The 21,403-nt window shown below is 43.6% G+C and overlaps 2 protein-coding genes across 2 annotated transcripts in view; both read right to left on the bottom strand.

The window, feature by feature from the left end:
- Positions 1-1,989: 1,989 nt before the first annotated feature.
- LOC119165578 (uncharacterized) lies at positions 1,990-16,595 on the bottom strand. Its single transcript, XM_037417712.2, has 2 exons — positions 16,241-16,595; positions 1,990-14,033 (listed from the first exon to the last, which is right to left on the bottom strand). The coding sequence occupies exons 1-2, from the start codon at positions 16,495-16,497 to the stop codon at positions 13,730-13,732; spliced, it is 561 nt and encodes a 186-aa protein (XP_037273609.2). The 5' UTR covers positions 16,498-16,595; the 3' UTR covers positions 1,990-13,729.
- Positions 16,596-16,610: 15 nt separating this feature from the next.
- The window catches only part of LOC119163251 (uncharacterized), a 37,055-nt gene continuing 32,262 nt past the window's right edge, over positions 16,611-21,403 (bottom strand). Inside the window, exons 3-4 of the mRNA XM_075873812.1 lie at positions 18,947-19,033; positions 16,611-16,718 (exon numbers count right to left, since the gene is read on the bottom strand). Coding sequence (XP_075729927.1) covers positions 18,976-19,033 — 58 coding nt within the window. The 3' untranslated portion in view covers positions 16,611-16,718; positions 18,947-18,975. The remainder of the gene's footprint in view (positions 16,719-18,946; positions 19,034-21,403) is intronic.

Consider the following 21,403-nt stretch of genomic DNA (forward strand, 5'->3'; position numbering starts at 1 on the left):
TGAATAAGATGCTGAGCACTGGTTAAACTGATCCATGCATTATCAGTTTCCACCTTCTTACAAATATTACCAGCAAGTGCTGTATCCCAAATCTGGAACGACTTGTTCTTCGACATCAACATTCAAGAATCACTTTTCCAATCAAGAGATGAGTAAGGGCAATTGTAAGCTACGCACAAATAGGCAAAAGATACAACGGGGTGCAGAACATGCGACTAAGGAAGAAACTCGTAAGCTACTTGCAAGGCAGAGAAAGACTGGCTTGCATTGTAAATGCAGAATTGTATAAACTACAACAGTAAAAACCAATGTCCTCAAATAGCAATCTCAGTTCACTCTACTTACCATAGCATTTCAAAGGTCCATTAACTCAGGAGAAAGATAGAGAAAGCTACTTTAACAAACCATGTAGAGGTTTGCCTAACATTATGCTTAGCATGCCATTTCATATGGTTATCATGAAGAGCTACGTGCTATAAAGAGATACGAAACATAGATGAAACACCACAATGCTAAACAAACTAACGTATCTTCCCTTTTTGAGTGCCAAGTATTTTTCAGTTTCAGGTATCGGGCTTGTGTCCTTGTCGGTGCGCAATCACGTGATACCGCTTCACAAAACACTTCATGCATGAGGGTGGTAGCTCTCCAGGTTGCTATCTCAGGTGGTCGATTACATACTCTCCGAGGAAGAATGCCTGGGGCAACAGCTGACAGTTTGACTCTCGTTTGCCTTGGTGCATCGTTACGTGCCTCAGACACGATCGCCTGTGAACGAAGGTGGCACTGCAGTGGATGCACACAAGAGCAGGTTTGAAGCCCTGAGTTTGCAATGCTTTGCCAGCTGCTTTGAGGTGGGAAACCTGACAGGGAGAGATGGGACCAAGCCACTGAATATGAAATGTGACGAGACTGACGTTGCGTGTAAACATCACTGCAATAATACTCAATGTTATCTTGTATTCCGTCATCCTCGTGTACTAGTGGAGATGAGAGATGGCTTGTTTTCGCCAAAAAATTACCTATACGCTAACATACTATCTTACTTTTCTTAAGCTGAAACAGCAACAAAACACTGTTGCCTATAATTACAGCCAAAGAGTCCGTGGATGATGCTCTAGAAACATTGCACAACAAATTTCAATCACAAGACAAACATTTCGCCACAGCCCTCACCTAAGGGTGAAGCATTTACCAGGCAAGCAAGACGTGCTTGCATGAAATCTTGGTATCCCAGCGTACCCAGAAATTTTTCTAAATGCAAGAGGTGATCTTAAGCCTCATGCTCAGCTACTTATCGAAGTTTTCTCCTCATAAAAAGAACCCCACTGTTCTACTATAGGGTGCAGTATCTTGGGTACTCTACCTTTCCCTAACTGCAGGAGAGTTCACGCACCCTCACAAACTCAATACAGCAACAGCTCTGTGGTATTTTTTTTCTTTAGATTCCATAAACAAACAAAACAAAACTTTTAATATCTAACTGCACAGCATGAAAATAAGGGATAAAACAGAAGAAAACATTCTAGCACTCACTGATGTTAAATTATTTAGCTTGTCATCTTGTCCACATTTTTTTCAGTGCTACAAGATTACGCCATGCATTACCAACCAGCCCAGTGTTTAAGACTGCTAGAAATGTCTAAACAATGCGTGTTGCAGATCAAGCAGAGAAATTTCAAGAAATCCCATCTGCACCAAGAGACAAGCATGTCAATCGCTGTATATGAAAATTCTGCAATGTTTACCATCAAGACTTGAGGCATTAAGAACAAAGCAGCAATTAAACTATGACTTGCACAGCAAGGTGTGAGGATCATGCGGTTCAAAACAGAACAGTAAGTAATGTAAGCAATTGCACACGAAACATTTTGTACATAGAAGTGAATGTATAGCCTATTCTGCGGCTTTTGCCCGTGCGAACTAGAGCTGAAGTGACTCCATAAAGCTGCGATTTAGGTCGAGTCGTCAAAACACTGAATGCAGAAAGACAGATACTAACTTGTTTATTTCCAGGAAAGGGTCAGTCAAAATAACACAGTCTAAATTCTCCAGCACTAAAATCAAACAGACAAAACCAACGGTGCTCACCAACAACACAAACAATCAAAACATAGACATGTGGTTTTTTGAAAAGTTTGAATCATCACAAATGTACAGAAACTATATGCGGTGACTTCCACTGTTGTGAGGGTGCGCTTGTGTGTGACAGTGTCATAAAGCCTGTGTGTATGATTCTCCCATAACACAAAACTGCACATGTTCTATTCTTAACACAAATCAATCAAGTTGCCTCAAACCTCAATATCTTCTACCCTGGGAAGCACTTTGTCACGTAAAAGCCACCATGCAAAACCATACAATACCAATCAAATGATCAATACATTCTCTAGGCTTCAGAGAATGTAATTTACGGTCACATATACCACTACACAGATATAATCAGAGTGATATAACCCAGCTCTGTATACAAAAAACAAAACAATTAAAGAAAGAAAATTATGGCACACCATGGAGTTGTGTGAATCAATACTTTTACAACGGTATGTCACACTTAAAGCATAAGAGCAAATGCATCATTCACGAACATTTTTCATGCGTAATGCTAGAATACTATGCTCATCTCACATTGTGCAGTGCTGGCACTGCAGTGAGATTTATGAATGCATTGTGTGGTGCACTCAAAGGTAGTATTCTCTTTGAGAACCACTTAGAAAGTAAGAAAAAAATTGTCCCATTGGAAAGATAGCTAAAGCTAGACCTCGTCAATGAAAAATCTAAGAAAGACCACACGGTATGAGAAAATGTCACATAGCGATTTAGATATTGTCATTAGGTATCTACCAACAAACCTCAAAATGAACCTTGGCGACGAGTGCGAGCTCAAGCTCACGGACCGTCATTTTGTTTGTAATAACCTAAACAGGCACCGCTGAAGCTATGCGTGTTCAGGTGAGAACAGAGCTGACGCATGAGTCGTGTGAAATGCCAGACCCACCACAAGACGACGCTGCACACACTGACACCAAGATCGACAGCACATTCTGAGCCTCAGTCGCTCCCCAACATAACTTAAGTTGTTCCATGAATGCCAGTACATCGGACTAGAACTCTACTGATAATATCGATTTAATCGAAGTAGATAAGGCATTAGGCCAGCATAAAGAGAGATTTCTTTTAGTTTATTTCTTGCAAGCCTGGTGGCACACATGTATCCGCCCCATTATAAAGAAGACGCTCATAGCATCTATCCATCCATCCAGCCGGCAGTTGCTGCAGTTCCCACCGATTCCATTAGATATCACACACAAACTCAGAGGCAATACAGTTTACATGAACAACTGAAGGTCCAAACTTTTAAATTTTCCCCAAATTTATTATGTTGCAGATTTTGGTATACAGAAACATACACTGATTATAAAAACAATACCTTCAGTTTAACACCCTAACTCCACGATATTGTCACGGGGAAAAGGCGTCGGAGAAACACATTTACTATCGAGAAAACAAGCAGGCACACAAGATGGAACCCAGTCTGCACTTGTCTTCCTTATCGAGTTTCAAGTTATTCGTGGCACCACGTAGCATCACCCCCCGGCGGCGAAGGCACCGTCTCGGTGCTCGGTTGGTCCGAGTAATATCGCTTCAGCCGAGAAACGTGCACGTCGGCACACGAGCGGGCGCTGGTGCTGTGAAATGGTTCAATTTCATAGCTCACATTGGTGTCAGCTTTTCGCACAGGCCAACTCGCCATGATGGCTTGCTGAGAAGGACCGTGTCACCACGCTGTAAGTTGACATCGCGGTGGCGGGCATTGTACTGCAGTCGTTGATGGTCTTGCGAATCACTAAGACGCAGGCGAGCAATTTCACTTGCCTGTAGAGCTCTAGAGATAACATCGTGGGCGTAGTCCGATGTGTGGGTAACGGTAGGAAGGAGCGTGTCAAAAGGTAGCGTGGGTTCTCGTTTATACATGAGAAAAAAGGCGAGAAACTTGCAGTATCATGCCGGGACGTATTATAGGCAAATGTCACAAATGGCAGGACCGCGTCCCAGTTACAATGATCGGTGGAAACGTACATGGCGAGCATTTCTGTGATAGTTCGACTTAGCCGTTCTATGAAGCCCGTTGGTTTGAGGGTGATAAGCTGTTGTGCACTTGTGTCTTGTAGCGCAAGAATGCAATATGTCTTGTATAACCTGGAATAGGAAGTAGCGACCCCGATCGGGAAGTAGTTGTCAAGGGGCGTCGTGATGTAGTATGACGTCTTCTAGGAGAAAGTTGGCGACGTCGGTTGCACAACTGGTAGGAAGGGCCCGCGTGATGGCATAGCGAGTGGGGTAGTCCGTGGCGACTGCTATCCACTTGTTCCTACTGACCGATAAAGGGAAAGGTCTAAGTAGGTCAAGACCTACCCTATAAAATGGTTCCGATGGTATCTGAATGGGCTGAAGGCGTCCTGCTGGAAGGGTTGTTGGCTTTTTGCGGTGTTGACAGGATTTACAAGAAGCAACGTAACGATGGACGGATCGGTACATACCAGGCCAGAAGAAGCGACGTCGAACACGGTCATAAGTTCTTGAGACTCCTAAGTGACCAGCCATTGGAAGTTCATGTAACTGCGCGAGGACAGTCCGACACATATGTTGGGGTATGACCAGTAGCAGCTCAGGTCCGTCAGGATGCATGCTGTAGCGATATATTACGCCGTCTCGGAGCAGGAACATACAGAGAGACGGAGGAGTTGTGGGACCACTCAGCTGTAGGATTATATCTCTCAAGTGAGGATCACGACGTTGCTCATCTCGGATGTTGCCGAAAGTGGAAAGTGCCAGCCCGCAAGTAGACTCGCTGCTTTCAGGAACGTCCGGTGGGTCAACTGGATGACGTGACAAGCAGTCGGCATCCTTATGGTGGCGGCCCAATTTGTAAACGACTGTGTACGAATATTCTTGTAGCCATAGAGCCCACCGGCCAAGACATCCACTAGGATCTTTTAAGGACGACAGCCAGCATAAGGCGTGATGGTCAGTGATAACTGTGAATGGCTATCCATACAAATATGACCGAAATTTGCCCACTGCCCAAACGAGCACAAGACATTCACGTTCAGCAATTAAGTAATTTCGTTCCGCTGGCGATAAGAGACGGCTAGCGTATGCAATGAGGCGCTCGCAGCCATGCTGTCTTTGTGCCAAAACTGCTCCGATTCCATGGCCACTTGCGTCGGTGCGCACTTTGGTTGGAGCGGACATATCAAAGTGGACGAGAATCGGTGGCATCGTAAGTCTGGTGGTCAGCTCAGAATGCTCTGGCTTGTTCAGGTCCCCACACAAAAGTCACATCTTTCTTCAGTAGCTCCGTGAGTGGGCGCGCGACATGACCGAAATTCCACACAAATCTGCGAAAGTAGGAGCAGAGGCCCAGAAAGTTCCGAACGTTGTTCGCGGAAGTCGGCAAAGAGAAATCTTTGACTGCGCGGATTTTCTAAGGGTCGGGACGAACACCAGAAGAATCAACAAGGTGACCAAGGACAGTGAGTTGGCGGCGGCAGAAGTGACATTTGTACGAGTTCAACTGAAGCCCTGCCTTGCGGAAAGCAGAAAGAATAGTCGAGAGACCCTCGAGAAGTGTTTCAAAAGTCGGTGAGAAGACAATGACGTCATCAAGGTAACACAAGCAGATTGAACTGTGAAGGAGAGCGTCCATCATTCGTTCGAATGTAGCTGGGGCATTGCATAACCCAAACGGCATTACCTTAAACTGATAGAGTCTATCAGAAGTTATGAATGCTGTCTTTTCACGGTCTATGTCATCAACTGCTATCTGCCAGTAGCCAGAACGGAGGTCAATGAAAGAAAAATAACTTGCTCCACTAAGGCAGTCAAGGGCGTCATCTATCCGCGGCGGGGATACACGTCTTTTTTTGTTACTTTGTTAAGATTCCGGTAGTCGACACAGAAACGCCAGCTGTTATCTTTCTTTTTGACCAGGATGACTGGCGAAGCCCAGGGGCTTGAAGAAGGCTCAATGATGTTTCAAGCAAGCATCTTGTCGACTTATTTCTGGATCACATGGTGTTCGATAGAGGATATCCGATAGGGCCACCGATATACCGGATTTGCATCGTCGATGCTAATCCAATGCTTTACGATGGTCATTTGGCCTAGTGGTCGGTCGTGGAGATCAATGATGTCTTCATACGACGCAAGAAGGCTATGAAGCGCGTGCACATGCTCGGCAGGGAGATCAGGTGTGATCATTTTCGTTATGCCATTTCGGGTAGTGCCCAACTCAAGACTAGGAGGTGACGGTGTATCCTCTATAAAAGCAGAAAGGTTGTAGTCGCTGGCCGAGGCAAGTGTTGCTAGGCATATTCCTCGAGGCAGTACTTGCACACAAATTCCAAAGTTGACAATAGGGAGACGTGTCACATTGTCCTTCATAGTGGTAATCATGTGCGGGAACGTTACATTGAATGAAGAAAGGACGGTAGCGTTAGGTGACACCACATAATCTCCGTCGGCCACAGGCGGATCAGAAGAGACGTCCATATACGTCACAGCTCGACATAATAGGCGAATGTGCTTGACGGAGCATAGCCTTGGCAGCGCAGGAGCAGGATGGTCAACGGCGTGTGGTAAAGCAAGTTGAACAACACCCAGAGAACAGTCAATTAGGGCAGAATGCTCCGACAGAAAATCTAATCCCAGAATGATTTCATGTGGGCAGTGGTACAGGACGTAAAACAAAACAGAAGTATGACATCCAGCCACAGTGACACGGCGACAAACATCCCAGTGACAGTGACTGTTGACGTTGCTTCATCAGCCACTCGAACTATAGTGATAGGAGCAGGCGTAAGCACTTCTTTTAGCCGAGCACAAAGACCAGAGTTCATTACAGATATGTGAGCACCAGTGTCAATAATTGCTATTGCAGGTGTGCCGTCTACATTTACGTTGATCAAGTTCTTGTGTCCGGGTAGCGTGCGCAGAGGAATTTCGGGTCGGGTCGTCAAGGCAGGCTCACCTCTAGGAGCTGCGCCCGCTAGTTTTTCGAGGACTGGTGGCGGTAGGAGGGAGAGGGAGAGCGGTTTGGTCGGGCAGGCATGGGTAGCGAAGCATTGTCGTGGTCGACGTATATTGGCATGCGGGAACCATTAGGTGGGAGCCGGGTGTTGGCGTAGTGCGGCCATGACTGCCAATTCCAAGAATTACGGCAATAACGTGAAATGTGGCCAACTCGTCCGCAGTGGAAGCAGATAGGTCTATCATCGGAGGTTCGCCATTCAGCCGAGTTTCGGTAATGTGGATGGTTGTACGGACGGCGGGGCATATCAGGTACACTAGGTGATTGGTCAGGTCTGTTAACTGGGCAGAGCGCCTGTAGTCCGGCGTTGGCCAGTTCCTGCTGGACAACGGTCTGTATTAAAGAAATTGTTGCACGAGAATTGTCAGTGGCACGGGCATGATCAACAATAGGAGATGTGGCCTCGATTTCATGGTGGACAATGCACACAATATTGTCGGTAGTAGCAGCGGCTGAAGGGAGACGGGCGTCTTCGCAGGTAGATGTGGCAGCCGTGTTGGGAAGGCGCGTAAATTGGGGCGTAATACGACGACTTTTCGCTTCTTCAAAGCGTCGGCATTCGTTAATGACGTCGTCCTTTGTCGAAGAGTTGCGGAACACAAGGAGAGTGAAGGTATCATCCGCGATTCTTTTGAGGATGTGCGCGACCTTTCGGATTCCGGCATTTTGTCGTCTAACGTGCCGCAGAGGGCGAGCACATCCTGAATGTATGTGACGTATGACTCAGTGCAGGACTGCAGTTGGCACGCGAGTTCTTTCTGTGCCGAACGACGACGTCCAATGGGCTTGCCAAGAGGTCGATGTTTTGTGTTTGTAAATATCCCAACTCGTGATTTTTTCTTCATGGTTGGAAAACCAGACTTTGGCCGTGCCCTCAAAATAAAATAAAATATTGGCCAACATGAGTGTCGAGTCCCAGTTGTATAGTGCACTGACCCATTCGTATAGCTGAAGCCATTTTTCAACATCCTTGTCGTCGTTGCTGGAAAAGGTGCCTGGGTCATGTGGAGATGTCAGAACGACGGTGCGGTTCGTGACGGCTGGATGCAACGCTGTTGGAAGCTGCGCGGTCTGAGAAGGCACGCTTGAGGAAAGTACCGACGAATCCCCGTTCTTGTCGTGATCAGCCATCGTAGAGGCATCCAAGGAACGCCCGCTTCGTAGAATCGTCGTGGATGTTGATTCTGGGAGGACCCGCACTCTCCACCAAAATGTTACGGGGAAAAGGCGTCGGAGAAATATGTTTGCTATCGAGAAAACAAACAGGCATACAAGATGGAACCCAGTCTGCACGAGAGCTTCGATATCGTCTTCTTCCTTATCGAGTTTCAAGTTATCCGTGGCGCTACGTAGCAATATTATCATGAGAGACGCTGTAGAGGAGGGCTCCGGATATTTCAACCACCTGAGGTTCTTTAACGAGCATCTAAATTTAAGTACACGGGCCTTAAACATTTTCGCCTCCATTGAAAATGCAGCCGCCGCAGCCGGGATTCAATCCCGCAACCTTTGAATTAGCAGTTGAGTGCTGTAACCACTAGACAACCGCAGCGGGGCAAGCACGCACTGAGGTTCACATATACTGGCTAACAGTGAATGCCATCAAAAGCGATTAAACTGGTAAAAACATAGAAGTTACAATTCGCAGATTAAAGAAAAAAGTTTTTTTGCAATGTCCGAAAGGAAAGGATGTTCATCTACACCATATACGTTAGAAACACATGGTTTGGTACAGTTAGCACTCAGTGCCAAGAAACATCACAAGAATCGGCAACCAGCACAGATTAAATTCAAACAAGCTTTGACAAGTGGCAACATGCTTGCTCTGAACAAGCAAAAGATTTGGCATTGAAACATATCAATCTTCTATATCAGCAAATTTCACGCATACATTACAAGTAATGTGTACTTAAGCACAAGGGCAAGCGATTGCAGGTGGAAATATACAGAGTCAATGAACATAGAGGACCTCATCACACTCTCGCTGACCAGAACACACAGCTACACAATATGGCAGAACCACATCATACCAGCCATCAAACCTATCTGTCTGCCTGTCATCATCATCATCATCATCAGCCTATGTCCACTGCAGGACAAAGGCCTCTCCCATGTTCTGCCAGTCAACTCTGTCCTGTGCTTGCTGCTGCCAATTTATACCCGCAAACTTCTTAACCTCATCTGCCCACCTAACCTACTCTCTCCCTCTAGCCCGCCTGCCTTCTCTGGGAATCCAGAGAAGGCAAACGTATGTGTCTGTCATCACATACGAATAATTCTAGCTGCAGAGTCGGCACAAATTTTTCAGCTTTTTTGTTTGAAGCAACTACTCCCTTTGATGGAGCAAGGATATGGGTCACATGCTCCGACAGATGCTCCAACAGAGAGCACATTCTGAACCTCAGTCGCTCGACAGCACAACTTAAGTTGTTCCATGGATGTCAGTACATCGGACTAGAACTCTACACAAAGCATTTCCTTCGTGCATGTCTTCTACTGCATGCTGGACCATCAGAGCTAGCCAAGGTGGAGCAATGGATTGCACAATGCATCGTTAATGTCATATAACCTTCCTAAGTATGCTCAAGGAAACTTCTGCATAGAGCCCTTAGCTTTTCAAATCAGTCAGGAGGTTAAAAAAAATGGCAGGGATTTAGTGCCAGATCGTTCAAAAAAGCTCAACACCCTAGCTGTGAAGCCATCGTGGTTGCTTAGCCAGTAGCAGTATGTTCGGAACTCATACTAAAAAGAAAAATACAGTAGAGCTATTCTCGAAACATTAATCTAGTGAACTGTACATTTCGATCCTCGCTGTTCGGCCGAAACTTGAGAAGCAGCGAGTCCTATTTTTGTTTCTATTTCTGCAGTGTCATTCTGTTGTCTAAAAGCTTTCACAACTCTCGACATGAATGAGAGGAACGGAATGCACTTGCGACAAATGCAGGCACTCTATTCCACGAAAGATTTTAAAAAAAGCTGCATAGTCGATGTTTCAGATTTCCCTGATAGTATTGCATGTTATGCCCACATGACTGAAAAACGCAAAATCGTAATTCGTTTTCAAATAAACATTGTTTTCAATGGAGGAAAATTTGATAAGTGTCGCCAGTTGGCGGTGACAATTTTACGTAGGTTGCGCTTTCTTAAGTCTGCGACCACGCCGACAGCCACTGATGCTATATACCGCAAATATATTTATTTTAAGAACAGAAGTAGAGGAAGTAGCTCTCACCGTTTTATTTAATTCTGAAGAAATTATATATTTTTTCAAAAACCCCCAGGACACTGCATTTTTTAAATTTAGTCGATTTCAGGACACTGTGGCTACCTCTGTGAAAATCGTATGCTGTTCATATTTGCAGTATGAATAGACCTTTATGTGAGCAAGCAACCTGTGCAGTTGTATTTCTACTTTAGCCTTTAAAGTAATAAATTTTTGTGCTTGAAACATCAAGAAGGCAAAAGGCAATATAAAAAAAGACCCACTCTTAATTTTGTTCAAAACCCCGCAAAATGTTTTCAGAAAACTTCAGAATGATGTCATGAAAAACATGTTGCACCATTTTTGTTGAAACAAAATTAGAAAGCTTTAAACTTTGTGTTTCTACAGCGTGGTTGCTACTGCGTATTAACATGTCTTGTGACAAGAAAATAAAATAACACGCCTTTTTTCTCCTAAAGCATGGCTTAGATAACAATAATGATGCCTTTTCGGTGAGTGGGAACTGTTTCGTAAAGAAATCAATTGTTCTAGTTAAAGGCGTTTGCGACACAATTTAGTCTTCATAGATGGCCACCATGCACTTTTTCATTCCTTTTTTCATTCCTTTAGGTTATGTTCTAAAAAATGAGGTAATACAAAAACAGTTAAGCTAAACTTGAAATTCGTGTAACCGAGCTGATCGTGCATTGAATCTCAAACAGTGACAGTGGCTAATGGTGAGTACCGCAGTGCCATCTTGAGGGCAACCCCCGCGCATTATTTCCCGTGCTTTGCCGTTCTGTCCGAGAGAACACTAAGATGTCCTTACATAATACATTTTTCCCGCTCGTCGCTGTCCCGCCTGTTCTTTAGATCTGCACTGTGCAGATCGTGTGGCGGATCGAGTGGCCTGCACTCTACGCCTTTGTGTAAGTAAAGTACTATGTGTGGTGCGGTCTGTTGCAAAATGCGACCAGGCAGACGATAGCAACTGACGAAGTGCGGCTGAGCCAGTGAGCCAAACACCATCAGAGATAGAAGTTATGCTTCTAAACGGTGCTTCTTTTTGGGGCAATCACTGTCCTCTGCTCTGAAAGTGGCTATGGCGAAGCATTATAGCCACGACCAAATTTTTCATGCGGACTATGTTATGGTGCACAAGAAGAAAATTCTGCTGTGGCTGAATTCTCTAGGTATAGAAGGTTTTGGCGCCTTTCTTTTGCAGAGCATCTTGAAGCAAGTTGCGTGCTCAGTTCCAGAGGGAAACCAGATCTGCCAGCGCTGCTTAAAGAGATACAAAGACATGGTTTCATCTTACTCAGATTTTAGCAATACTGGTGACTCCTTTGTTCCTGAGCAAAAGACAGTCGGTGAGATGAATAAGTTCATAAAGTTTTTTAACATTCCCCCTCCGAGGCTTCCTGGTCATATTTCTCAAAAGCTAAGAAAAGTTTACGCAAAGAGAAAGCAGAAAGGAATCTAATGTGCAATTTTAGGGAGAACTCTCTCGGGAGTCAGCGCCATATTTGGGACAACCAACAGTCCTGGGCCCTCAAGGAGGAAACGTGGCGATTGCAACGAATGGCTGACTAACTTGGGAAAAGCCTACCTTGCATCAGCATCATACCAAGAATGCCTGCAATTGTAGACGCTACTGCCAGCGAAGCTAGATACACGAATAATTCAAGTCGCCATACCAAATCTATCATGTTATATGCTTCGAGAGTCATGAATTTGACGTGAGAAGCACGTTGTGCCGGCTGCACCAGATCCACAGCACGATGATTGATGATGATGATTGATATGTGTGGTTTAACGACGCAAAACCATCATATGATTATTAGAGACGCCGTAGTGGAGGGCTCATCAAAATTTCGACCAACTTGGGTTCTTTAACGTGCACAAAATCTCAGCACACGGGCCTACAGCATTTTCGCCTCCATCGGAAATGCAGCCGCCACAGCCGGGATTCCACCCTGCAACCTGCAGGTCAGCAGCCGAGTACCTTAGCCACTAGACCACCGTGGCGGGGCTAGATACACAAAACAGGTCTCGCTTAACTGCTAAGGGTGTGGAAAATGCCATCAGATATTAGGCTAGAGATGAGCATGGGTGCTCATGGCCTGAACAAGAAGTAAATTGTGGCTGTTATTGTTGACGGAGAAAAACGGCATATCGCCAGAAGATTTATGATTCACTCAGTGCGGGAGTCATATCATGTGCTTAAAAAGACTGATCCGGGAATTCCTATGGCACTACCAAAGCTTTACTTGCTCAGTCCTAGTTGGGTTCTGCTTGCTCCACATGAAGAAGTTTGTCTTTGTGTGCATTGTGCCAACACCACGCTTTGTGTTTCTACTTTGAAAAGCTCAATGGGGGATGAGGATGGGTGACCAAGGACTTGAAGGAACTGTGCATATGTTTGTCACCAACAATGCAGTGCCACCTAGATGACGGTGAGTAGTGTCCTTTGATAGATCTAATAACTATCAGAATATTGGGGACACCTTTCAAGACCGACGTCTCTTATGTGGTGTGGGACGACCTTACAAAGAAAATCTCCTATGGCTTGCCTTGTGATGGAGCTTGCAGACTGGATCTCCAAAAATTGGGCTCCGCACGATTATGTGCGGTGAACACAATCTGCAGCAATTCATGAAGCAAAACAATGCGAGCAGCAAGCATTGATTATACTACATTTTGACTTCGCAGTTAATTGAACAGCCGCACCGTTTGTAAAACAGTCGCCGTCAACCAGCGATGCTTGTCGAATTTTCCTCTGTTCAAAAATTTTTTTGTTTGAAAACGAATTGTGATTTCACACTAATCTGTCATGTCAGCACAACATGCGGAACTACGTATCAGGAAAATCAGAAACATAACAGATTCAGCTTTCTTTTATCCTTCGTAGAATAGACCCTACCAAGATCCACTGTTGAATGCGTAAATTTAATAGACGGTGCATTATTTCTGATTTGGTTTCCGCATTGGCCCTCGAACTAGGTTTCTTGTGGCCTTTCATACAACGCATCTGCGAAGGTCGAGACACACTGCCTGCATTGTTCGCAAGCATCTAGGTTGCGCTCATACGGAAGGACAGACTTAATAAGTTTATTTAAGTATCCCGTGATTATGCATTTCGTAGACTATCTCCTTTCTAATAGTATGCTCTGCAAGTGGGACACATTAACGTGGTCAAGAGTGAAATGACGTTGTGACTTGCCCCATTCTTGTGTAATTGGCCGAAATGGACATGGCCGTTGGATGGACATGTTCGAGAATAGCTCACCAGAACTTCCTTTCAGTTGCCAGCTTTTATCTAGGTACCACTAGGCACACAAGCGCATCGAGACGCTGCGCTGACGACTAAATTACGAGAACATCATTGTTGTAGATAAATCGGGACAAAAACACAGTGGCTACAGAGTTGCAAGTTAGTGGCCCGTTTTCTGTCGGTGCACAATCAAGTGTCCTCGCTGCACAAACCTCTCGTCGCAGATGTTACAAGCAAATGGCCGTTCCCCGGTGTGGATTCTTTCGTGCTCCACGAGATAGCCGCGCTGGAAGAAAGCCTTGGGACAGTGTCTGCACTTATACTTTCGGACGCCTTGGTGGACCCTCTTGTGCCTGCACAGTGACTCCTTGTACATGAACCTGGAATTGCACTGCTCGCAAACGAAAGGCAGCTCGTTGCCGTGGGTGCGCAAATGCTTCGACAGCTGGTGCTGCAGGGGAAACCTGGAGGATCGGGAAAGAAGGAGAATTAAAACGCAGGTTGCAGCACAAGAAGAGTGTGTGGTTAATTTCTATAAAATGTCTGGTCACTGTCCCATATCTTGCGCTGCTCTGCCATAATGTCAATAAACCAACTAGTCCGCCTAAGAAACAATATGACTACCTATGCACTGGAAGCAAGCCTTCAAGTGGTAAAAAACAAAAGGGTACTTGCACAGAGTGCAGAACTGGGGATGTCTATTGCTGCATCGCCACTGAACAAGCTTGACCTGGCGAGCTTCCTCTCAAAGTTGTTCTGGTCAAACAAGTATGCCTGCAAGCCAAGCTCGAGTCATGGCCAAGACAAACAAGCAGAAATTTGTTTGCATGAGTAAAGTGATGTTTAGGAATTGAGCTAAGCTGCATGATCCACAAGAACAATGGTATAAACTGTTTTCTTTTTTTTTCTGCTTATCTTTTATGGTGGTTGCAGGAAAATGAGTAAATTTGTAAGCTTTTACCATAGGTAAAGATTGCTTTGGTGACGTTCGATGCAGGCTCCCATCATTTAGTTTTCACAAACCACCCCAGGTTTTTGAAAAATTTCCTGCCTTTTCCAGACATGGCCAGGTATTCCGAGAATTTCAGGTTCTCCAGGTTTGTAGACACCCTGATAACCTTTATCTGCTTGCTGTTCGGTTTTTGTTTTCTTTAGAATCTAGTTTGTTTTGTCATATTTACTGTTTTATTTATCTTTATTTCATTTTATTTTACATACTGCAACCTCGATGAGGTTATACAGAAGTGTGAAAAAAAAAATAACAAATGAATGTTCATGAACAGCCTTTCAGAAATTTTTTAAGTGGTAAGAAACGGGCACCCCAACAGGGCAATTGTTCCAGGCTTCGATGGTTGAAAGAAAAACGCTATATGTTGACATATCAGTGCTGGTGAAAAAGATTGAGATCTTATGGGCACGGTAGCTATTCATAAAGGCCTGTAAGTCTCAAAAGTGTAGAGAATCGAAGGGAGGAGAACTGATTCGAGTGCAACTGATTCGAGATTTCAGGCATTCAACGTGGCAAAGCTTTGCAAGTGTAATTTGCAAAGCAGGAGAAAAAACAATGCTGCGGGCCATTATCAGTGAGACAGAACAAGCAAGATGAGTGATATTGACTGATATGTGGGGTTTAATGTCCCAAAACCATTATGTGATTACAAGAGACACGGTAATAGAGGGTTCCGGGAATTTCGACCCCCTGAGGTTCTTTAACCTGCACCCAAATCTTAGCACACGGGCCTACAGATTTTTGCTCCATCAAAAATGCAGCCACCGCAGCTGGGATTCAATCCCGGGACCTCCGCATCGGGAGCCAAGTGACTTAGTCACTAAACAACCATGGCGGAGCAAAAGTGAGAGAAGAAGACAATGATCTGAAGCTGTCGTGCACCGTTACCTTGCGGCGAAGTGTCCAACTATTTGCTCGTAAATACTCTCATATTAGCCTTACGTCCAACTCCTTTCACGTAACAATATTTTAGGGGCGAAGCATTTTAGGGTTTGGCTTGTTAGCATCTAACGTTGTCACGGTAAGTGACGTAGCCATGGTTCATCGTGAACGGGTATGTGAACACAAAAATGGGTAAATCACAACACTCGCCACCGGTCCAGTAAAAATTAAAAAGGCAACAGCTGATCCAAGAAACAGCCAACTATGTTAGTGGCACTGAAGTACCCTTCTTTAGATGCCTCAGCGAACTGAAACTGGGCATTTAGAGAAAAAAAAAGCACCACCTTAGAGTGAGCCACGTCCCGAGCCGCAGTTTTCAGAAGTTAGTGGAACGGTAACACCCTTCCAAGTTACATGCCCGGCTTCAAGCTTAGCACCCCAAGCCCTCATCTAAAAAATCCCTCTCAAAAACAATGCATGCTTCGCCCCTCCCCACATTTCACGTAAGTTTGAGCTGGAACCCGTTTCCCTACATGCTTGCCCAACCCAACTTTTTTAATTTATTTTGCGACCCTATTGCTGTCATAATAAAAATCTGAATCTGGTGAGTACGATATAATATCGTCACCATCAGCCTGACTACACCCACTGCAGGACAAAGGCCTCTTCCGCGTTTTGCCAGTCAACCTCGGATGGTGTTCCGCCAGTCAACACGATCCGAGCATAACATATGACCTTCAGAACTCTTAATCTGCGAAGTAAGAAGTAAGTGAGACTCACGCCGCGGAGCACAGGTGGCATTTATAGTCGGGGCTACCATAGTGAGACTGCATGTGCTCCCAGAGCCGAGTCCGGTTGACGAAGACCCTGTCACACCTGATGCAACGGTGCTTCCCTCTTCTGTTCCCGTGCTGGGCTTCGTGCTTAGCCATGTCTTCTGAGTGGGCGAATGCTGCGCCGCAATGGCTGCACCAGAACGGCAGCTGATTGATGTGTGTGATGGAGTGCTGGAGCAGGTGCAAGCATGTTTCGAACATCGTGTCGCAAATCTTGCAGTAGTGCTGGTGATCACCGAACCCCACACATTTGCCCACTGTCTCCACTTGAACGAGAGTGTTCGATGGTGCAACGAAATTTCGTGTGGTCTCCACTTGAACAAGGAGAGTTTCTGTTGGTGAAACGACATTTTGTTTGTTCACATAAGTGTCCGGTGGTTCAGTTTTAACGAGAGAATTTGTGAGCACAAGCTGTCCGTGACCTGCAGAAATAAGAATGAAGATATTGAAATATGGCTTAGTTTGCAAACGCTGCAAATACGGTTGTAGACAAAAGTTAATGCAACATAAGCTTGGCAAAATCAAAACTAAACTGCCATTTAGCCTCAAAAATTAGCCCCAAATTAAAAACTTCAGCTAATAGTAGCTTCTGCAACCTACACAATCATCAATTAAATTAGAAGGGTCAAGCATTAAAATAGCAAAATTTTTCATTTCACTAGGATCTGCATCCTGCAAACATTTGTCCCTGACAGTACACACACATTTACACTGGCAGAAAGAAATACTGAAAGTGACAAACTTAGCACACAGTGAAAAACAATAAAATCTTATTTTCTAAGGCCACTTTCATTGCTTTATTTTCACTTTCAAGAGGAAGCTGTGCAGGATTTAAATTTAAGCTGACATGAAATGAAGCGTGAAATAGAACAGCTTATATACACAGGTATTGATGAGATCTCAAAAACTGTTAATGGCTCCTTTTCAACTGTTAACCACCAAGCTTGAGCTGTAATTGTCCTGGCAGTTTATACCAACATCTTTAAAGATTAGTATGTCCATGCACAAACTCCAGCTCCTTCTCAACAGACCCTTTTTATAATCCGCAAGTGCGTTTTTCAGAGCTGGATGTTAACCCAACTAATGACAGCACTTGTTGTGCTTCATGTGAAGACGAGGTCCTAGTTGCACATGCTGGGGCTCGTTTATTATGCTTAATTATGTCAACAGAGAGGAGGCCACATTTTCGACATCATAGCACAGCCAAAGTGCGCTTGAACATGCTTTTTGCAATAAATAACTTGCCACCATTAGTAGGGCTAACTGTAGAGCAGGAAAGCTTGCTTTACAATTATGAAAAGGGTCCATAGCTTGCCAGAGACTAGTCAGGCTTGTCAACTCAGTTTTGGCTATGCATATGAAATCCTGTTTTTGGCCACCTTCAACAAACAGCAAGGTGTGCTCCCAGGCACTACGGTGATTGAATGAAATGGCACACCATAAAGCAACGTGGCACCCTAGTGCACACCAGTGCGATTTGATGATGATCCTTTAATGTTTTTGGTTTGTTTCACTATTATATGTTTAGATAATTAAGTTCAAGCCTTGCACTTGGATTGATTACCATCTTTAGAGCAGGCGTCCATTATTATTTTGGCTGAATACAAGAGATAAACTTTATGTGAAAGTTCATTTTATTATGGAGACGTGTTTTGTACTTTCACCTTTTCGAACATGATTCATCCACTGACACCCCCCCCCCCCCCAAAAAAAAAAAAACCTCTCCACTGGACAACACAAAAAGGAGCCTACTGTCTGTAGTTAGTATGAAAAATTAGCACTTTTTTTGATGTATGTGATCAATTCTCACTTCATGAGTGATCAACAAAAAAGAGTCCATATACTTGGCTGTCCTTGTTTATGTTGATGGGACAGTACAGGCATTGTAGGGCTTAGTTCTCAAAAGCAGTGCTAGTTCCTGTTATGTTTTTATGGCTTTGTCTTACCTGACTCTCCAAAGGCAGGAATTATACAGGAAAGCATTATTCATGCATTCAGAACATGAAGTGTGTGACAAACACAAAGATGTGCGCAAACAAGAGAATGCAAGCTGATTAGCAAATCTACATCAAATCGACATCAAAGCAAATGCATCCTTGAAAAAATTGCACAATGAGAATAGTAAAGTGACTCGTGTGCTTTACTATCTGCAACATACTGTAAGGAATTTCATAAATATCAAACTATTAAAAAAATTTGGCATTTCCAACTGCTACCAAATCAATAAACGTGAAAAGCATAAGTCGACAGTGTTTAAACTCAATCTTCAAACACGAAAAGGCGTGCGTGTTAAACCTTTCTCAAAAGTACACGGGATACTCCATGGCTTCAAAGTAAGGATTGCTTGGCTGTTTTAGAGCTGGTGCCTATACGCAATTCCAGACACTTCTTGATGGTGATGCTTCAGACTTTTGGACGGCAATTACGAGTATTTCTGTCAAGTTGCATCCTCGTGGCATAAAAAGACAGCACTGCAAATGTTTCGAAGCTATGGTTGCTTCTGCTAATGCATAGAAGGGTGCGTAAGTCGATGATGGTGAGTGAAGGAGATGCCGTCACAAGGCTTTCATTTGTGCAAACAATCGCACCCGGCCCTACATTCTTTTGTCACAATGGTCACTTGTCACTTGCAAGGCAGGGCTTCGTGTACCCGTGACAGTTACGCATGCAGATTCATCCTTAGTGATCACATCTTCTGAAGAATGGATAACATTTTCTGGAACTATTTTGCAGGACCCTGTAAGATAAAAGAAAATGATGTCAATAAATAAATGCATTCACCATGGCCGAGTCAATGTTTCTATCCCTATCACTGTATTTACGTGACCACCACTGCACACTTAATGTAGTGCCCGTCACTCAAAAAGCGACTATGTTCCCTTTTTCTAGGAGCCCTAATATCTCTAGCAGATGCAGTCACAGGTTTTGTAGCAGTTCACAACAGCATTTTAAATGAAACTATTCTTTGAATAAATGAATGAACCTTATTTGAAGTTCGGCAGTTTTATTTGGGGAAAATGAAAAAAAAATATTAGGTTCTGATTCGATCATACACTGTAATGAGCACTAGCACCATTTTTCAAGAGGAATTGAAGGTTGTGGCTTCAATTGCCCTAAAAGCTGGAAACTTTATTTATTCGATTTAAGCAATACAACATGCTTTTTATATTATTTGATGGTAACTACAAGCTCATAATAATGAATACATGCTTTTGTTGTTTTCCACATTTCTGTGCTATTTGACTATTTCAATTTGCCTTTGTATAATTGATAACACTGATAATAAAACGTGTTGCATTTGTCACGTAAAGTTGTTCATTAAAATTGTTTTTTGTCTCCACTTGCTTTTGACTACTTCCTTGTTATTTTTCAATAGTGAGTATAACCATTATGTTGTGTATTGATCGTATTTTTATTGTTAATCAAGCTTATTCATTATCACTCACAAGTCTGTATACTATTACTGTATTTTTTGTGATTACCCCATCCATGTGGCCATAGGAGGTCCCCCTGTCAGTTTTTCTGAAACTTTGGGACCTCCTGCTGTAATAATGCTAACCATGTAACTCAACTGAACTATTTAATAAACTTGACTTGACTTGACTTTTCCAATAGGTTCAAGGAAGCAAGATGTGATGCTTTTTGGAGGTCTGTGACACCAGTGAACGGCACGTAAGCAGTTCTAAATAAGTTTTCTAAGTTCTCTTAGCATCATATCATTTTTGTATGTCTTACAATTACACAAGATTAAACTGGCAACCTAACAGTGAGTGCGCCAAGCAGTTGGCGTAAAACACAAACATACATCCCAACTAAACTCTCCCTCGAGCCTTCCAATACTACCACGAATCTTGCGATACTGGTTTGGCTAGAGCAATAGAATACACATGAAAAGAAAGAATGGCCATCCGAAATTTAGGTTTAGTTGTAGCATTTACAGTTCCAAGCAATCAATCTTGACTGTATTTCTTAGCAGACTTAGAGCACTTCTCATCAGCACAATAATAATTGGCACATTTATTAACATTTGACTCGTTACATGAAAGCCAAGTTTTAAGAGTTATCAGTATCTTTGAAGAAACAGAGAAGCGTTTTTTTTTATCCACTATGGACGTGTTCGCACAGCTATGCACATGGCATGCTGCTCACAATGATGATAACGACTCATGAAGTGACACGTTTGTGCACAGCAAATGCAAAGCATTCAGAAAAGTACGCTGCAAAAAGTATGCTGCAAGAACAAACGAAACTAAATGCAGAGTGGCATAAAAACGTGAAACAAGATAACACTTTAAAACTTGCTTTCAATGATCTATGCTCAGTACTACCTGGTGCTGGTCCCTCTAGAGAAATTGAATATGGATCAAAATCTTCTGTGAGGATCAGAACCAGCAGTAAACCTTACTTACCAGCTTTTCCCGAATAATTTGCTAGCATTTAATCTTTGAAATGTGCCCCAAGCACTTTAAGCTGCTCCTCTTTTTATCATATTTTCTCCTTGTAACAGCCTCAAAATCTTGTACCACTACATGCAAAAGGTACGTGTTAACTAACACAAGAGGTATTGCAAAGATCGAAGGGCTAAGTAACAGGATGCGGAAGCAGATGATAATTTTAAAATGCTGACGTTCAAGCAACTACACTAAAAGCAGGCATTAGTAAATGAACGAGCAAAAGGGTGTTCAAAAAACTCTACAATGCCACAAAGCCTCACTGTTACAGTGTGCTAGATTAATTAAACTTAGTGGCACTGCATCCATTATCTGTGACATCAACAAGAAAGCAAAAGCACTTAAGTACAGTGAAACTACAAACAGAAAAGTCTCTGAGCTCCTGCTGCCAGCACCACTGCCAACATCACCCACGGTTGTGGATGAGGATATTCATTGTGGAAACTTCTTGAAGTTTGAAACACAATTACATGAATGAATCACTTTCGCAATTTCATAATGTCTTTTCATTCACAACTTAAAGTAGCAGTGGGAGTCTTAGGTATAAAAAGTTGAAATCGGGCTTTTCAAATATACTGAAATCACAGCACAATACGAGTACAAGACACATTGAAGTGAAGGCTGAATATTGAAGATTCCAGTAGTAGACTGCACAA

Source organism: Rhipicephalus microplus, chromosome 9 (assembly GCF_043290135.1).
Source record: "Rhipicephalus microplus isolate Deutch F79 chromosome 9, USDA_Rmic, whole genome shotgun sequence".
NCBI lineage: Eukaryota > Metazoa > Arthropoda > Arachnida > Ixodida > Ixodidae > Rhipicephalus > Rhipicephalus microplus.

Excerpts from the sequence above, each read along its gene's own strand:
- LOC119165578 (XM_037417712.2), bottom strand. The coding sequence starts at position 16,497 with ATGTTCGAAACATGCTTGCACCTGCTCCAGCACTCCATCACACACATC. Across the intron at positions 14,034-16,240 it reads TGCCACCTGTGCTCCGCGGC|GTTTCCCCTGCAGCACCAGC; the intron begins GTGAGTCTCACT and ends CCGATCCTCCAG.